The sequence below is a fragment of the Aedes aegypti genome, chromosome 2, assembly GCF_002204515.2.
Source record: "Aedes aegypti strain LVP_AGWG chromosome 2, AaegL5.0 Primary Assembly, whole genome shotgun sequence".
In the NCBI taxonomy this organism is placed as follows: domain Eukaryota; kingdom Metazoa; phylum Arthropoda; class Insecta; order Diptera; family Culicidae; genus Aedes; species Aedes aegypti.
In genome coordinates, this window is record NC_035108.1 from 124,806,852 (window position 1) to 124,825,637 (window position 18,786).

General features: G+C 40.3%; 1 protein-coding gene across 1 annotated transcript in view; it reads right to left on the minus strand.

The window, feature by feature from the left end:
* LOC5575145 overlaps positions 1–17,393 on the minus strand; it is a 34,786-nt gene extending 17,393 nt beyond the window's left edge. Inside the window, exons 1-2 of the mRNA XM_001655472.2 lie at positions 17,144–17,393; positions 16,936–17,068 (exon numbers count right to left, since the gene is read on the minus strand). Of these exons, the coding sequence (XP_001655522.2) occupies positions 16,936–17,068; positions 17,144–17,206 (196 nt within the window). The 5' untranslated portion in view covers positions 17,207–17,393. The remainder of the gene's footprint in view (positions 1–16,935; positions 17,069–17,143) is intronic.
* Positions 17,394–18,786: the final 1,393 nt, after the last annotated feature.

Here is an 18,786-nt window from a genome sequence, read left to right on the forward strand (position 1 = left end):
TTTCCCTTGCGAGGGAGCGAAAAAAATTCTAAGCAGAAAGGCAAAATGAGCGAGGAAGATGGAGCACAAAACACAATAGAGTAAAATTCCATTAAAAATGAGTACCATCACAACTCCCCGAGGCCTGTCTTGTTCGGGAGGGACACTCAAGAATGCTTCTGAAGCATGGCTAAAGGTGAGCATAGCAACAAGAGAGGAAGAGAGTGTTCCAGAAAAAAATCCTCGCATTTTTTTACACTCTCACTCGAATTGTTTGATGATATGTGTTGTAAATTTTGAGGTCAGTTTTGACTCCCCAGAAAAACGTCAAAATCGCCTCATTTTTGCATCACAGAGGAGTTTTAATCAAGCCTGCCTTTCAGTGCATCGAAATAAGTAATCAGTTCGATGTTTTAGAGGAATTCTCAGATCACCAAATCGAAGCAGCCTCTAGCCCAGGCTCTTTGATTCAAGCGAGGAAATGCCGCATATCCAAGAATATCCTGTACTCCATTAGGCGAATCAAGGCGTGTATCTTTCCAAATCGCAAAGAAAAAACACTATTGCGTTTTGCCAGAAACCCTTAACCCGGATAGAAAAAGGCGTTTTTTCGGGACATGCCAAGTTATCTTAATTTATTTCCAATGGCAATAATTTTAATTTGCATAAATCATTAAGATCTGATATTCAACATTATAAATGAAGAGTATTGCACCGTTTAAAATGTTCAGGATGTGGCCACTCGGACTTAATGCCCCGAAGAACCGGCTCTAGATTTGTTAGGTACTAAACTGGTTCATCGCTAAAAGTATGGATCGAACATAATAGTTCACTAAAATGCGTTCCCATAAGCTTGTCACAAAATTTGAGATTCAAAGTGTGCATTTTATCATAAATTTGAGGCATCCCGGGCATTCGGAATTGATCATTTGTAGGATCAATCAAATGCAGTTGACATAATTATTCAGTTAACCGATTATCAGAAGGTTTACGTTGATGCGTTTTTCTTAAAACTCCTTGATATAGTGGCCACATTATAGTCGATTCTGGAAATAATCTGTGACTTGAAATTTGCCTACCGCTAGGGGCACAGAAGCACAGAATCCTTGTCACCCAACCTGACCCAGTAATCCACCACAATAACTCCGGCCACAGGAACAATCCCGAGATCCTATGACCACTTATAGAAATTAGATATGTGTACCAGTATACTGACAAAAAATAATTGAAATCCTTTAAGTATTCGCTGAGCGGTGAGAGTTTTAGTAATTTTTCTTCCACTCAGGCCTATACGGGTTAAAGATCGCGAACTTCTTCTCAAACATCTTGGATCAAAATAATTTTATAAACATTTTAAATTGGAATGCTCGTTCTTTGAATGGTAAAGAGGAAGAGATGTTCAATTTTCTAACAATTAAGCATGTAGCTTATTTGAATCCTGCATTCAAACTGAAAAGAGATCCAAACTATTTTGAAATCGATCGACTTGCCGGGGCATGTGGAGGAGTTGCCATCATCATTCATAGGCGTATATAACATCAACTTTTTTCGTCATTTGAAACCAAAGTTTTTGAAGCTTTGGGTGTTTATTCTGAAACACAGCTTAGTGAATATACTTTCATAACTGCCTATTTGCCTTTTCAATGCACTGGGATAAATGTTAATTAACTGAAAACTGACTTGCAATTAGTCAACATTGTTTGTCATTGGTGACTTTAATGCAAAACATCGCTCATGGAATAATGCTCAAAGTAAATCCAACGGCAGAATTTTATTTGAAGAGTGCTCTTCAGGATATTCCTCAACTCAATACCCTGATAACCTTTCTTGGTTTTCGTATCCTAGAAACCTTTTTACGATTGAATTGGTCTTGACCGAATCTAGAAACCTTCGTAATCAACTGGTTACTCACGCTGATTTTGGTTCTGATCATGTCCCTGTTACATTTCAAATATCCCATGAAGCGATTCTAAAACCTATCAGCTCCACTTTCAATTATTTCGGACTGGAGTATATATGATATGGAACATACATCGATCAATGTTAGCATTTCTTTGCAAACAAAACTTAATATTGACAATGCTCTTGAAACTCTAACTAATTCCATTGTTGAAGCAAGAGGCATTGCAAAATGTGAAAGTAAAATATGAATCCGTGTTAATAGACGATGACCTTAAACTATAGATCCACCTGAAAAATTTAAGGCGAACGCAATTTCTACGCAGTCGCGATCCTGCTATGAAAATTATATGACAGGATCTGCAAAAATACGTGTTTCGGTGGTATTATCGGTATTCCTCTCGTAGTCCTGAAATTATGGTAGTATACTTTCTTTGTATTCGAAATAAATTCTGGAAGGAATTCTTAGGTGCAAGTCGAAATCTTTAGATACTCAGTCATAATTTTTGGTGTTCAGGAAACTAATGATTCTAGTATGATCTGTGTGTTTTTCCAAGAATACTTATGATTTCAATGAATAGCCTCATATTCCAATAGTTAATCAACAACAACAGTTCGTTTGTCCAATCCAAATGGTGTTTCTCACATGTTGCGGGAAAGGTTTAGCAAGGTTGTGTTTGATCTGTTGAATCTGTTGCATGCTCCTTTGAGGGCGAGCGATGGAATCCGGATCAATTGTGCCCGGTTCACGTTTTTCGGAAGAAAAAAAAACGAAAACAAAGTGTGTGGGTGAAAAAATGTATTGACGCGTCAGTAGTGTTTGATCCGTTGAATCCGTTGAATCTGTTGCATGCTCCTCTGAGGGCGAGCGATGGAATCCGGATCAATTGTGTCCGGTTCGCGTTTTTCGGAAGAAAAAAAAAGGAAAACAAAGTGTGCGGGTGAAAATTGACGCGTCAGTAGTTTTTGGTCCGTTGAATATGTTGCATGCTCCTTTGTGGGTGAGCGACGGAATTCGGATCGTGTCCGGTTCGCATAGTAACCGCACTATCGGTATCGGTATCCAAAATCGTTTACCAAAACGAATCCTTTCCCATATTCGAGCTCCCAGTGTTTTCTTGTGGAAGTGCAGAGGACTCCTCGGCTTCCATAAAGCAAGTAACACGTCAACATTTCCCTCCCATTTCAAATTGACCTGCATTCGGACGCAGCCGGCGCCGGTATTATTTGTTATAATAATGAGAGCACCAATACTTACACATTGAAGATGCTACTGATCCTGAGTAGCATCTGTTGGTTCCCTCTGTAAGTAGAGCTGTTCTTGCAATAACGAAGTAGCAACTGCGGGAGGTCAATCATGCTCATGCTCATGCTCATGCTCATGCTCATGTTGCGGGAAAGGTTTTGCAAAAAGTTCTGAAGATGACATATGACGAAATCCAAAAATGGCCGTCACAATGACCGGCTTGTGCTTGTACTCACGATATCAAAGGCACTAATTTGCAGAAATATTGAACGTAAGAAGTCTATCTTTTCATTTAAAAAATAAAATAAAAATTTCACTGTCGTTTGATGTTTCTTTCGCGAGATCTGTGCTTTCAAAGTGTTGGTATACTATTGAATTTGGATTCCAAAGTGTTTCATCTAAAGGGTGCAGTAAAGCAATAAGCAACCAGCTTTTATAACTAGGCAATGCAGTCACATTCAAAGAGTTGGTGAAGTAGTAAGCAGAGAAGACAATTTGTGATCTTGAGGTCGGAAGTTCGATTCTCGTGAAACGGAAATTCGTTTTTATTTTTTCTCATAGGTATTTTACAACAAATAACAGGGTGTCTATTACCTGAAAAAAACCTGGAAAACCTGCAATTATCAACGACTTTCATTCAACCTGGAATTCTCAGGGAATTTCGGCTACACTCAGGGAAGTTATTTTTAATAAGGTAGAATATGTCGTTTTTGCGATATCGACTCTGCTCCAAAAATCTTTCAGACATTGATCGATGAAATCTTGTATTCAAATTTCCAAGAATTCCTGTATCAATTTTATTTATGATTCCTCATTAAATTCCTCCAAAATATTATTGCTACGGTTAAAAAAAATCTCTTAATCGAACAAAATTTCCAAATCTTCGTGGATTTTTCAAAGTTTTCACCCTCATTCTTGTTTACGGTGGATCCAACTTCTGATTGAATTCTGTTCGTTCCACGGCCCACTTTATTTTGCTGGCGTAAACTGGAATACAAAACGGTTTTCGATCGAAAGAGCATTCGAACGTAAATAAGAATAGGGGTGTTTATTCAAGGTTCCACGTAGTTCCACATTAGTTAGAACTATGTCTAACAATTACAGTTATTACTTAGATAATTCATAGGTAGTTGTTTCAGGTATTCTGTCCGAGTTTATTCAAGCAGACTCGTGGGATATAATTCAGAAATTTTTATGTCTTTTTTCAGTTATCTTAGCAATTCATCAAGAAAATTCCAGGAAGAATATCATCAAAAATATAGGAGTTCCTTCAGAGACCCTTGTAGAAAGGCATACAGGTATGTTCCGTTTTTGTCACGTTCCAATTTTGTCATGCTACGTTTTTATCACGTTCCGATTTCATCAACAAATTATTCCGTTTTTATCAACACAAAAAAAAATGAAAATTTTTATTTTCTTGAATACTTAGAATATAAACTGAAGACTTATTTTGAAGCAAACCAAATGATTTTCAAATGCCTAAGGGTTGAATTTTTGACATTATGTTGGTGTTGAGCAGTGCTCAATGAGCACATGTACTGTAGGTGTCAAGCCCTATACCATTCAATGAAGGTTATCTTGTAATCGACCGATATCCAATCAGAGGTTTTAAGCTTATTTGGGGCTGCTAGATAAGACTGACACATCCTTCTACAGTCGAGAGTTGTCCTGGTCACTTGCTAGAGACAGCTGGAGATTGTAATTAGTTGAATCAAATAAATATAGAACTGCAGATTTTATTTTATTTTTTCTTATAAAATATGGCATTATAGAATTTGCGATGTAAATTATTAGACATATTCATTCAGACAATGTTCAATTATATGTTATAAAGAATGAATATGGAAATGAACTCTAGGTATTTTTTTCTGAAAGTAGAAGCGGTATCCTTTAGACCAAAGACAAAATACAGACGTTGTAATGAAGCTCAAACTGGGTACCTGTTATAGTACTAAGTTTGTTACCCAAGTTAGGCAGATTACAGTACGGAATACAGATTCATGAAAAGTCTCATACAAACTGCCACACAGTGGTCCAAATTTCAAGAATCATGATACAAATTTTGCATGTTTCATATTTTACAATTTTTAGTCATTAAAAGAGTTTGGATCACAGAAGATTTTATTTTGAGCATAGTCACTATTTGTTGGTTCTCATAGAGCAAAGATCTTACAAAAGTACCGTTTTTCACGCATTTTTGGCTCTAAGTTTTTTTTAAAAGATATCGTTTAGGCAAACTAAGGTAAAAAAAACATTTTCAATAGATTCCTTAGTATTTAAAGCGCGTTTGAGCAAGATATCTCCACGGGAAGTGGTAGGGAGCGATTTAAACGGTATAAAGTTCTCCTTAATTATTTGATGCACCTACAATACTAAGTTCTAAAGAAATAAAGTTAACGACACTCGAATATAAAATTGCATCCGGGGAAGCTGAATCTATATAAGAAATTATATAAAAATAAAATGTAGCCTAAATTGGCACGGGTTTTGAAATAAATAAATACGCAACTGATTTGAAGCAAAAAATTAGTTAATTATCTCATAACGCGTGGTAAAAATGGATAAATTATAAGTGAAGTTATGAACTAAATCCACGTGCTCGGCTGGGATTCGAACCCAGGACACTTGTATGCTACCCATGCTACAATCCCAGCCAAGCATGTGGATTTTTTTTTTTTCATAATTCACCGATAATTTACCCATCTTTACATGCGGATTGGATTACCGAACATCTCAATATATGTTTCAATCAGGCTTTGCAGAATTCGCTCTCATTTGAGTATGAAGCACGATCAAAGCAAGCAAAGAAAAACATCCCATCTGTTGCGGTCCACGATCGTCATTGTATCGCAAGGTGTAACAAGTCTGATAAATGGAAGCAGTGAGCGAGAGCCCCAAAGAGAGAGCGATGATAAAATCCATTTTTCTCGCTTATTTACCGTTGGGGATAGGTGTTTTTCTCCACTAGCACGATAAACAATCCACGAACTTCTAATAGCAATAGTGTCCCCCAGGCTTGGAGCATGTTTAGAGGGGTTTTATCATGCACTACTATCCCCCCAATCTGATCAAAGTTGTAGCAGTATACGATAAACAGTCTCTCATAATGTGCAGCATGTTATGATAGTTACAGAGAGCGATACGTGAGAGATTCTCTCAATTTTTTCAGGATTCAATCCCTGGTTTCAATACAAACATTAAGGTTTTTGAACATGAGCAACTATTTAACGTCCGCACATGTAGAAAAACAGTTTTCTTTTTGAATTATCGTATGTGTTCTTAACTATCTAAAATTGTATATGAATTTTTGACTTTGTATTTGAACTTGAAATTAAGTTTGGAAAATCGGGTTTTCCAGCTTTTTGAAGAACTGAACCTCTGTGTGCCATAGGCTTATTCATGAAGCTAATTTATTTATACTAGTAACAAAAGATTTTCCAACCTAAAAGCTTAAATTTCAACATTAGTCTTACTGAACAAAAAACAATAGCTTTTGTTATGTTTTTCGTTCATACATTTTATCGGTTAAGGTATTTCATCGTTTAGTTGGATTTCAAATCCCGGTCAGGCGAGAATAGTTTCGAGTTGGAAGTTCTCGACTTTACAGGGTGTAGGGCATCTTCGTGTGACTAAAAATGCAAATAACAGTGTAGACAATCAGAGCTCTCAGCTGATGTCTTGATGTGTTTATAAGCACACTAAGCTGAGATGCAGGCTCATTCCCAAGTTGGGATGTAATGCTATAACAAAGATGAGAAAGATTAAAAAAGAAGAAAAAAATAAACTGTTGAATAATTCTTTACAAAAAAAAAAAATGACTCACTTTTGCGTTTGCGATTGCACTATGGTCCAGGAATCAGTTTTACGCGGAAAGATGCATTTTGAGCTTTAGAATGAAACATTAGACAAAAACGGTCTTCTACAAAGTTGTTTGTATTAGTAAGGTCCTTTGTTTGGTGTTATTTAAAATTAGGGTGGACCACATTTTCATAGAAATTGTGTAACTAACTTTCTTATTTGTAGAAATTATACTATACATACTTCAGCAAAGTTGTAGACCATTCAATTTTAAGCAACTTTGCCAAAAAAAGTTTTTTTATATCTCTTAAATTGACCGATTTAGAGCTATTTTACTACGGTGACATAGGGTGGTCCGAACAAAATTGGTTTTCTGGCTCTAGAGTTTTCAATTCAAATTTCTCATCAAAGTAGTCTATGAAACACTTTTAGAGCTTTGAAAAATTCGTAGTTTGGTGAGTGAAGAAACTCGCTATCTCTTTCCGTTTGGGAGTTATTATTGTTTTTCTCTCAAAAACATGCCTACTTCGATTGTGAATATTTCTGATTGGGGTAAACATAAAAAATATCTTTTGAAGGCATTTGAAAGACAAAATAAAATTGTAAATTATATAAAAAAATTACAGATGTGTTATTTTTGTAACTCTAATAAAACACCTTGAAAATCAAAAATTTTTTATCACAAAAACTTTAATAACTTTTGAACTAAAATAGATATCAGCAATATTTTTGCATGAAAATTTGCGTTTTGTTAAGTTCTAAAAGTCGTTCATAGACGACTTTGACGAGAAACTAATATTAAAAACACTAGAATTGAAAAACTGATTTTTGTTGGACCACCCTTTGATGATTAGGCAAAAATGCTCTAGATTGGTCAAATTTTGAGCTACAGAAAAACTTTTTTTGGCAAAGTTGGTCAAAATTCCAAGTTCTACCGCTTTGCCTAAGAGTATATACCAGTATTTTTGCAAATAAAAAAGTTGATTATATGATTTGTGTGAAATTGTGGACCACCCTAGTTTTGAATGACTCAGTATGAAAGCCTACATTTTTATAAACAATTTTGTAGAAGATCATTTTTGTCTAAAATTTTATTTTCATGCTCAAAATGCAAAATAATAAAGAAATACATACTATGAAAATCTTCAAAATAGTTTTAAAGCCCTATCTTTCTTATTTCAGATTTCTCGTCAAAGCGGTCTATGAACGACTTTTAGAACTTAACAAAACGCAAATTTTCATGCAAAAAGATTGATGATATCTTTTTTAGTTCAAAAGTTATTAAAGTTTTTCTGCTTAAAATCATTTGTTTTTAAGGGCATTTTATTAGAGTTACAAAAATAACACATTTGTAATTTTTTGATATAATATACAATTTTATTTTGTCTTTTGAATGCCGTCAAAAGATATTTTTTATGTTTGCCCCAATCAAAAATATTCACAATCAAAGTAGGCATGTTTTTGAGAGAAAAACAACAATAACTCCCAAACGGAAAGAGATAGCGAGTTTCTTCACTCACCAAACTACGCATTTTTCAAAGTTCTAAAAGTGTTTCATAGACTACTTTGATGAGAAATTTGAATTGAAAACTCTAGAGCCAGAAAACCAATTTTGTTCGGACCACCCTATGTCACCGTAGGAAAATAGCTCTAAATCGGTCAATTTAAGAGATATAAAAAAACTTTCTTTGGCAAAGTTGCTTGAAATTGAATGGTCTACAACTTTGCTGAAGCATGTATAGTATAATTTCTACAAATAAGAAAGTTAGTTACACAATTTCTATGAAAATGTGGTCCACCCTAATTTTCAATAACACCAAACAAAGGACCTTACTAATACAAACAACTTTGTAGAAGACCGTTTTTGTCTAATGTTTCATTCTAAAGCTCAAAATTCATCTTTCCGCGTAAAACTGATTCCTGGACCACTGTGGATTGTCACAGATATGACCAATCTCAAACCGCTTAGTACATTTATGTGAATATCGTTTTAACATTCCGTAAACAATCTTTTGGAATACTTACTAAAAGTAAAACTATAATCATTAAGGTTTTATCGCAAAATCATACGTAGTATACTTATTGATTTAAGACTGTAATCAAATTCCATTACAAACCTATACGAATGAACGATCGAAAGGTTCCCAACAGCCCCTAAACATCAATAGTAAGCATGTATCTGACGTAAACGTGTATTTTCTGTGAAATCTGCGATTTTCTATTCAGATTTGTAAAATATTTTATCTAAAAAAATTATCTGTTCCGTTTTTGTCTGTTCCGTTTTTGTCAACTGAAAATAGCCGATCGTGTTGATAAAAACGGAACATACCTGTACTTAGAACTCACACAAGTTTCATCAGGTGTTACTCTGCTTATTTCGAAATTCGCGGATTATTAATTTTCTCCAAAACAATCTGAAAAATTTCCTAAACATTTCCATGAAGACATCCCTGGATGGATGACTGGAAAAAAATTGAAAACTTCCTTGAATTACTTTTCCAAAAATAAAATTGGAGGAATTCCTTAAGACATTCTAAATTCTTGAAGATGTCCTTATCAGAAATATTGAATGAAGTCCTAAGGAAATTAACCCCTTAATACCCATTATCGATCTTAATATCATTTTAATTTATGAACATTCCTATCATTCTTAATTTTTCTTGAAGCCTCTCCTTATTACTGATTTTTGGTAATAACAGAAATTCAAGTTTTTACGGTATGTACTATTAAAAATATTAAATTTTAATTTTGTTTTCTAGAGTATATTTTAATTTCCGTGTAACTAATGGCAAAACAGGTTTGAAATTATGTTAATACCATCAGCAGTGCTGGGAATGGTAATAGTAGTAGGCTTGAATTTCGCGAAAATCACGTGACTCTCTCACTACAGTAGTTAAAAATCGTGAATCTCATCTAGTAGCCTATATTGGGTACATGAATTTCTTTAAATCAGTAGTGTCATTGAAGGCTCTAAATGCGGGAAATAGAACATTTTTCTACAGTAATTTTGGGTTACCCTTAGCAACGAGTGTTTTGCAATTTTCAAGGCTCTTTGCCTACAGTAGCGATGGGCGTGAGTTTCACTGGCTTCGCTGACTGTGATTGGCTTTGTTTGACTACTGTAGAGTGAATTTCAGTTTTTTTCCCAACCCTGACCATCAGGCTCTTCTTCTGTGATACAGAAAAGTTTCAAAAGTCATAAAAAAAACTTCCCTTTTATGCGTGTTATTAGCCAAGGTTTATGCCAACAATAAAATTATTTTGATTTCCGAACTACGAAAAATTACACAAAATTGCAAAGTGTAACATGTCTCAAGGCGGAGTTGGGTATTTGAGGGTTAATAGAAAAATTCAATGGAACATTTTTTGGAGAAATTGAGAATCCGTTGAAAAATGTCTGAAACCATCTTTAGAAAGATTCATTATGGAACCTCCGAAGTTATTTCTATAGTTATTCTTGGTTTTCGCAAAAATGAAAAATCATAAATTTAATTTGAATTTTTCCTTTGCTGTTTACAGATTTTTTTTATTGAAGTGAAAAACATTTTGCAATTTATCGTTAGATATTTTGTTTTTCAAGGATACCTATACCTTGGAAATACATTTGGGGCAGCAGGGACGACAGTCCAGGGGCTTAACGGACCCCCCCCCCCCAGGACCTCTGCGAGTTGGGGAGTTGCCCAGGATGTGGTGAAGTTCGCAGTGGGCTCTGATGAACCTTCATAAAAACCACAAAAATCCGAATGCAACTCTGTCACAGCGACCGGTGCCGCTTAAAGTACCCTAGCCCAAACTAACAGGAGTGCCAACCGGCACATCAGGATTGATACCAGTGAGATCCTGATTATGGCATACTGGTCGCGATACAAACGGACAAGGCATGGAATTACGAGTAGGAGTGCTTCGAGCACATTGGGACCAACGCCAGTACGGCCCCAATTATGTATACTGGCAGCGCACGACAAAGGACAAGTAACGGTATATGTACTGGATAATATGCTTTGAGGCTGACAGCGGCGACATTCTACTCCCTTAGTAGGGTCGGGTGACACTGGCCCGAAACGGCGAGTGGGTTGATGGCGCAGGCTGCCCCCGTCCCGTAAAACCGTGGCAGGCCGTAGAGTACGTTCCAAATCCGTCGCCTGGTTGTTCCAACTGGGCGGGAGTAGGCTCAGATGCCATTACCTGACCTGCGCCGATCCGGCTCTGAACATAGTACCCCATAAAGGACTATGTCAACCCTAGCATGGCCTCCCTGCTTGCATAGATAACCATGGGATTATAAAGGCGACTATTCCAGCGGAGATGGATAGCGGCTCTTAGGGGGACCCATAAGAGATGATCAACCAAAACAAACAACTAGCGGAATGTGAAGGAGAGGCTTCTGGACCTATCAGTATCCGGCTAAGGTTCCCGCCAAGGAAGGAGGCGACCAACTTTATTGAAAACAATGTGGGCAAAAGCCTAGATACTGTGACGACGGCAGGCACTGGCCGCTCCAGTGCAACATGTGTGGTGACCGATGGCCCGGGACTAATCGAGGCCATGGATCGCAATAGGGAGTACCTCCCTAAAATGCAGGTAGCTGCTGAGCAACTTGATGTCATTATCGAATATGTTAAAAACAAAACAAATATCAGCAAAGACTTGAAAACAAGTCTACTGAAATTGCGACAATCAGTCCTAGCTGCAAAGCAGGACTACGAGAAAGCCAAGGAACAACTGGGCAAGGTAGAAGGCCAAAAAGACACTAGGTCGTGTCAGACCGAAGTGTTTTCCTTCACAGGCAACGCGAATATATCTGATGATATTATTCGATACGCGATGCGGAAGAGGGAAGCTTCCGGGGATGAATACGTGGCGAAAAGACGTATGGTTGCTAAGGGAAAAGTGACCTACGCGGCCGTCCTCCAAAGCGGAAAAGCTGGCACGAGCCAAGCCCCGCGATCAAGAGGACATGGCAACAAAGGAGAGACCAACACCAATCCTAAGGCCAAGAAAGCCAAGAAAAAGGAGCCACCAGGCAGTGCATCCACAGGAACCACGGGCGCAAGGCAACAGCAACCCGTGGATACGAGTTGGAAATAAGAAAAAACAGAGGAAACCGAAAACGGAGCCCAAGGAGAGCGCTAAACCGAAAACAGCGAAACGTAGGAATTTAGGCGAAGCCCTCGTTATCAAAACGGAGGAAGCAAAATACGCCGAGGTTCTGAAGGCGATGCGAAGCACAGAGAAGCTATCGCCATTGGGCGCAGACGTGCGAAGCATAAGGCGAACTAGGATTGGTGAAATGATCCTAGTCTTAAAGAAGGACGCCAAGGAAAAGGGTGCAGTCTATAAGCAACTGGCACAAGAAGTACTTGGTGACGAGGTTGATGTAAGATCCCTTACTGCTGAAGCGACTCTCCAGTGTAAAAATCTGGATGAGGTCACCGATGCAGCGGAGGTCTCGGCAGCCCTCAAAGAGCAGTGTGACATCGACGTAGCCAGTAAGGCCATCCACCTTAGAAAGGGCCCGCAGCAGGTCCGTCACACTCGGGCTCAGATTGTGTACCACTTCTAGTACTGCATTTGGTCCCTCGGTAGTACAAAAGGTACCCAAGATTGACAGATCGCAGTACACTTTTCACGGCATTCTAGATTACCTTATGAGCCATAAAATTTTGAGCAACTGCAAGGGACATGGAGGTCTTTAATTTGTCTTTGCCCGCAGGGCACCCAGGTGGCGGCGATCAGGCTGCCGGTCGCAGAGGCCAACAAAGCAAAGAACTTGGGCATACTCAAGGTAGGCTGGTCGGTTTGCCGGCTGAGCATACAACAGCCTCCTGAAGTTTGCTTCAAGTGTTTCAGGAAGGGCCATAAGTCGTGGAATTGCAATGGTCCCGACAGAAGTAAGATGTGCAGAAAATGCGGCGCTGAAGGCCATAGGGCAAGCGATTGTAAGCAAATCGCTAAGTGCCTAATATGTGTCGACAGAGCAGACAACGGACACTTAACGGGCGGACCCAAATGTCCGGGCACAAGCGGAGTATCAAAGCAGCCAAAACGGAAGTAACACAGTTAAATTTAAACCACTGTGATGCAGCCCAGCAGCTGCTTTGGCAGTCAGTCTCGGAAACCAAGACTGACGTGGTGTTATTATCGGACCCATACCGCATACCAGCCAACAACGGGAACTGGGTGGCGGATAGGTCTCAACAGCTAGCAGCTATAGGGACGACAGGACGATACCCAATCCAAGAAGTAGTCTCTAGCTCAAATGACGGTTTTGCGATAGCAAAAATCAACGGCGTGTTCTATTGTAGTTGTTACGCGCCCCCAAGGTGGTCGATTGAGGAATTTTCCCACATGGTTGACAGGATGATGGCCGAACTAGCTAATCGGCAGCCAGTAGTGATAGCTGGCGACTTTAATGCATGGGCAGTGGAGTGGGGTAGCCGCTGCACCAATCAAAGAGGCCAGCTATTGTTGGAATCCCTGGCCGCATTAAATGTAGAGCTGGCAAATGTGGGTACAGTGAGTACCTTCCGCAGAAATGGTGCAGAATCGATCATCGACGTGACGTTTTGTAGTCCTAACCTTTTAGGTACCATGAACTGGCGCGTTGATGACGGTTATACTCATAGCGATCATCAATCGATTCGCTATAGTATAATACCAGGCGGGCAGAAGGCAGCGCGATGTAACTCGACCCAAGCCCGAGGATGGAAAACAGCGCGCTTCGACGGCGAAGTATTCACTGAAGCCCTGAGGCGCGAACGAAACACTCTGGACCTAAACGGTGAAGAGCTAGTTGCTATGATATCACGAGCGTGTGATGCTTCCATGCCGAGAAAAGCCCCTCCTAGAGAGAACAGGCCGCCAGTGTATTGGTGGTGCGAATCAATTGCAAATCTTCGAGCAATCTGCCTTCGGGCTAGACGAAGAATGCAACGCGCACGCACAGAAGCACAAAGAGAGGAACGCGGTGCAGCATTCAGAGAGGCAAAGTTGGCTCTCAAAAAGGAAATCAAGAGTCGAAAACGGGCATGCTTTGAAAGTCTATGCGAGAGTGCCAATTCTAGTCCATGGGGTGACGCCTACAGAGTGGTAATGGCTAAGACCAAAGGAGCCATAGCGCCCCAAGAGAAATCGCCCGAGTTGCTGCGATCGATAATCGATGTACTCTTCCCGCACCATCCCATAAGCCCATGGCCCCCAGCGCCGTATGCGGCAGATGAAGGAGAAGAAGTGGCGAGAGTGACGAACGAAGAGCTGGCAGAAGTCGTGAAATCATTCGCGTCAAACAAGGCACCGGGACCCGATGGTATCCCGAATGTTGCCTTAAAAGCGGCAGTGAACACGGATCCGGACATGTTCAGAATCACGATGCAACGCTGCATTGATCAAGGAATCTTCCCGGATGTATGGAAGCGACAGAAATTGGTGCTACTACCAAAGGCGGGGAAACCACCAGGTGACCCGTCGGCGTATAGACCTATCTGTCTACTAGATACGACGGGCAAGTTATTGGAGAGGTTGATTCTCAACAGACTAGTACCGTATACGGAGAGTGCGGACGGCCTGTCCAACAACCAGTTTGGATTCAGAAAAGGTAAATCTACTCTGGACGCCATCCAGTCGGTCGTTCAAACAGCTGAGGTGGCAATCGAGCATAAAAGGAGCGGCATCCGTTACTGCGCGGTTATCACTCTGGATGTGAAGAATGCGTTCAACAGCGCAAGCTGGGAAGCAATAGCACACGCGCTTCACCGCCTCAAGATACCGGTGCAGTTGTGTAAGCTTCAAGAAAGCTATTTTGATGGTAGAATTCTACTGTATGACACAGAGGAGGGGCAGAAAAGCGTTCGAATTACCGCGGGAGTACCTCAAGGTTCAATCCTGGGCCCGCTGTTATGGAATGCGATGAACGATGACGTACTGAGGCTGCCCCTTCCGACGGGTGTTAAGATTGTTGGCTTCGCCGACGATATCACCCTAGTGGTCTATGGTGAATCGATGGAGGAAGTAGAGTTGACAGCAGCGCACTCTATTTCCCTGGTTGAGGAATGGATGAAGTCTAGGAAACTAGGACTGGCCCGTCACAAGACTGAGGTGGTGGTGGTCAACAACCGCAAGTCCGAGCAACGGGCGCTTATCTCGGTAGGTGATTGCACCATAGAGTCCAAGCGATCCCTTAGGCATCTTGGGGTAATGATCGATGACAAGCTGAGCTTCGCTAGCCACGTTGAATATGCCTGTAAAAGGGCATCTACGGCTATAGCGGCGCTTTCGAGGATGATGTCTAACAGCTCTGCTGTAATTGACAGCAAACGCAAGCTGCTGGCACGCGTGGCGCTATCCATAGGTATGGAGGACCAATCTGGTCAAAAGCGCTTAGAACGAACAGAAACCTAAAGCGGTTGGAAAGCACGTACAGGATAATGTGCTTAAGAGTAGCAAGTGCATACCGGACGGTATCTAAAGAGGCCGTGTGCATCATAGCCGGGATGACGCCCATCGGGCTCATCATCAAGGAAGATGTTCAATGCTTCAACCAAAGGGGTACCAGAGGAGTCCGCGACACGTGTAAAGAGGAAACGCTCAGAAGCTGGCAGCAGGAATGGGATAACTCCACTGAGGGTAGATGGACCCATCGACTAATACCAAATGTGTCAGATTGGTACGGTAGAAGCCATGGGGAAGTGAACTTCCACCTGACGCAGTTTCTGTCAGGACATTATGTTAGAATTGCAGCGTCTATGGCGCGCCGACCACGAGTTGGCTGCAGAGGATTAGCCCTGCCGAGGCTGGTCCCTTGTAACATTGTTTAAGTCGGCTAGGAGAAGCAGTTTGCCTAGGCTACTTCTGCTACACGTGTTGTGCTATATGCACTGGTCCCTTCCCGAAGAAATACCGTAAGGTGGTTCCGGGGAGATGAGGGTCTGAGTCCAAGGGTCATGTCGATGCACTGTTCACCACTTGAGCAATTCTAAATGAATTGCTCATGCACAGTGCATAGGCTGGTTTTAGCGGGTCGTCGTTGTTGCGTCATCCCCACATTCCCTGAGTTATCTTCTCAGGGGATCTGTTTGCAGATTTCCCCCTTGTAAAAAACAAAAAAAAAATACTTGGAAATACATGTTCAGTCATCTAAAATTAACTATTCGTCCATTTATGTATATTTGAGAATTTCTTAAGCCTGGATATTTTTTAACCTGGAAAAAAACTTGGAAGTATCAGGGATTTTCATTTCTATAAATGAGTAGACACCCAGAATCAGCAATTTCACTATAACAGAAATACATAGCAAACAGGTTTTCCGCCTCTTGCGTTTTTTGCGTTGCTATTCAATGCAGTTGTAAGTTATATTTTCAACTCTGATTAGTTTCAAGAGATATGTTTATTCAAGAGTTAAACAAACTATGCTGCTTGAGCGATATTACTAAATCAGATTGCAATGTACGAGAATCTAAGCGGTTCTGATTTAACATAACTCAGAAAATGGCAAACACGTGCAGGGAAGGATTGTGGTATATTTATTTGAATTCATCCTCAAACTGCTCAGCTAACCTTCATGGATCACACATGATCTCGATTTTTTTCCTTATCAACATTCCTCAAAAATCTCAGTAGAGGGATTGATAATAGCATGCGTTCTGAACGGAACGCTTGGAATCTTCAAAAGATATTTTGTTCATTCGCCCGATGAAATTGCCATTCCGCGATAAGCAACCAGATTTGCCGGTCTTATCAATCGTAAAAACGCGATTCACAGCCGTTAGATGTCTAAAGTTTTTGACGCACGCGTAAATAGGATTACTTCTGTTGTTTTATCAGCAAGAATCCCGAAAAGTTTTGACATGCTCAAATGTGAGGTGTCTTCAGGGAACGGCCCAAAGGTTTGATTCATCGCTCGGTTGGGCTTTTTTTTATCTAAAGCCGAAAATGAATAATTTGTTTTACTCATGGTGTCATGAGTAATTAGAAACACCTTCGCAGTTGTACCCATTTAGATATAATTAATCACTCACCTTCGAAGTACTGGCGGAAGAACGTTAGGGTTAGCAACGAACCAAGTGTGTTTGTTTGACCAGAGAAGTCCATATCGCAGTAGAACGCCACTATTCCGGTAATCGCAAAGCCAATCCAAATGAGCGATTGAATCTGTGTCCAACGATGAACGGACATCATTATGTACTCTATGCTTTAAATTATTCTAAGGACATCACGACTACTCACGATTCCGAAAATTCCCGCAAATATGGCGAATGCCCTGAACACTCCATAGTTTTGGAATACCATCTTGCAACGGTTGAGCAAAAGGATGCTTCCAATTCCGAATCTACTTTATCGACTATGTTCTACATTCACTGTAATCCGAAAGCAATATCCATAAACTGCTACATGGTCATCGACATCGCGATCCACACTTTCAATCCGAGCGCGTAATTATCAGTTCCGCGGTTCAATCGATACTAAACGATACGGTCTGGAACAAAATTTTTACGCCAAAAATTTATCAATACCAAGAATTTAGGGGAGCTTTGGGTCAAACTGCGTATTGCATAAAAATCTTTGTTAGGCACACATATGTAGTAAGCTTATCTAGCTTAGCTTAGCTAGGATGCAGATAACGAAGCAACTCAAGCGAGACAAGTAGGTCAATAAGTATTTGCATATATTCCGGCGCACGTTAAGTCATGGAATAGATTTCCAGGATGAATAGATAGGTCTTCAGCTGAACAGAAGTCACTTGACATCCCACACCTCGTTCCCCTAACGTAACCGTTGATGTTTGGCAATTCATGATGCGGAATTGACAACACATCACATCGCGGCCAAGCAGGTGAAGCAAGACGTCTCCGCACGCAGCCCCCCTGATATTATCCACCCTCTGATGAATTCTGGCAGGGTATAGGGGCAGTACCTGTGTAGTTTCCGCCGAAGCTACCACTAGCTGATAACGACATAGCCATAAAATGATTCCGCCTTCACGGTATCCAACTTTTTATCAACAGTCGAAGTCCGAATAAAGTACATAAAGTTCACACTGAGTCAATACCATCGCAGTTTGTGTGTATCGGGAAGCCTCTAAGTGAGAAATGGCATATTTCCCCTTCACAAAGTTCGCTCAATTTAGATCGTCACAGGAGAACAGACGCAACACGAATCGAAGGATGAATTGTGCCTACGTCAGTTCTGATCAGCTCCAGAAATGAACGATAAGGCTTATCTTTCGAACATTCGCCGTCAGCTGTAAATATAAATAACACTTTTCTATCTACCTAAATGATGCGAAAACATTTCTTTGAATTTCATTTTGATACTATATTCAAAGTGGAATGAGCACGACCCTTGGCCTCGGAGGAGCAATTCCCCGGAACCACCTTACAGTATTTCTTTGGGGTGTTCTGGTTTGATGAGTACTGGTTTTGTCGAAATTTATTTGACAATATTTGAATTCCGAAGGACAACACAAAAAAAAGTTGTAAAATAGTGATCAATTTACCCCCGGGTTACGGTACGCAATAACCCAAGTAGCACGTGAAACATCTTTCAAAAAAAAGCGCTCTAAAAATGCTTTCAAAGATGTATCAATCAAAGTATCAGTAACTTATCTAGTTCTAGTTCCGTTGCATATTAATATCAAGAGTTCATATAGTTTCATTAACGTTCCAATGAACTTGCATTGGGGCCCAGATAGCCGTAGCGGTAAACGCGCAGCTATTCAGCAAGACCAAGCTGAAGGTCGTGGGTTCGAATCCCACCGGTCGAGGATCTTTTCGGGTTGGAAATTTTCTCGACTTCCCAGGGCATAGAGTATCTTCGTACTTGCCACACGATATACGCATGCAAAAATGGTCATTGGCACAGTAAGCTCT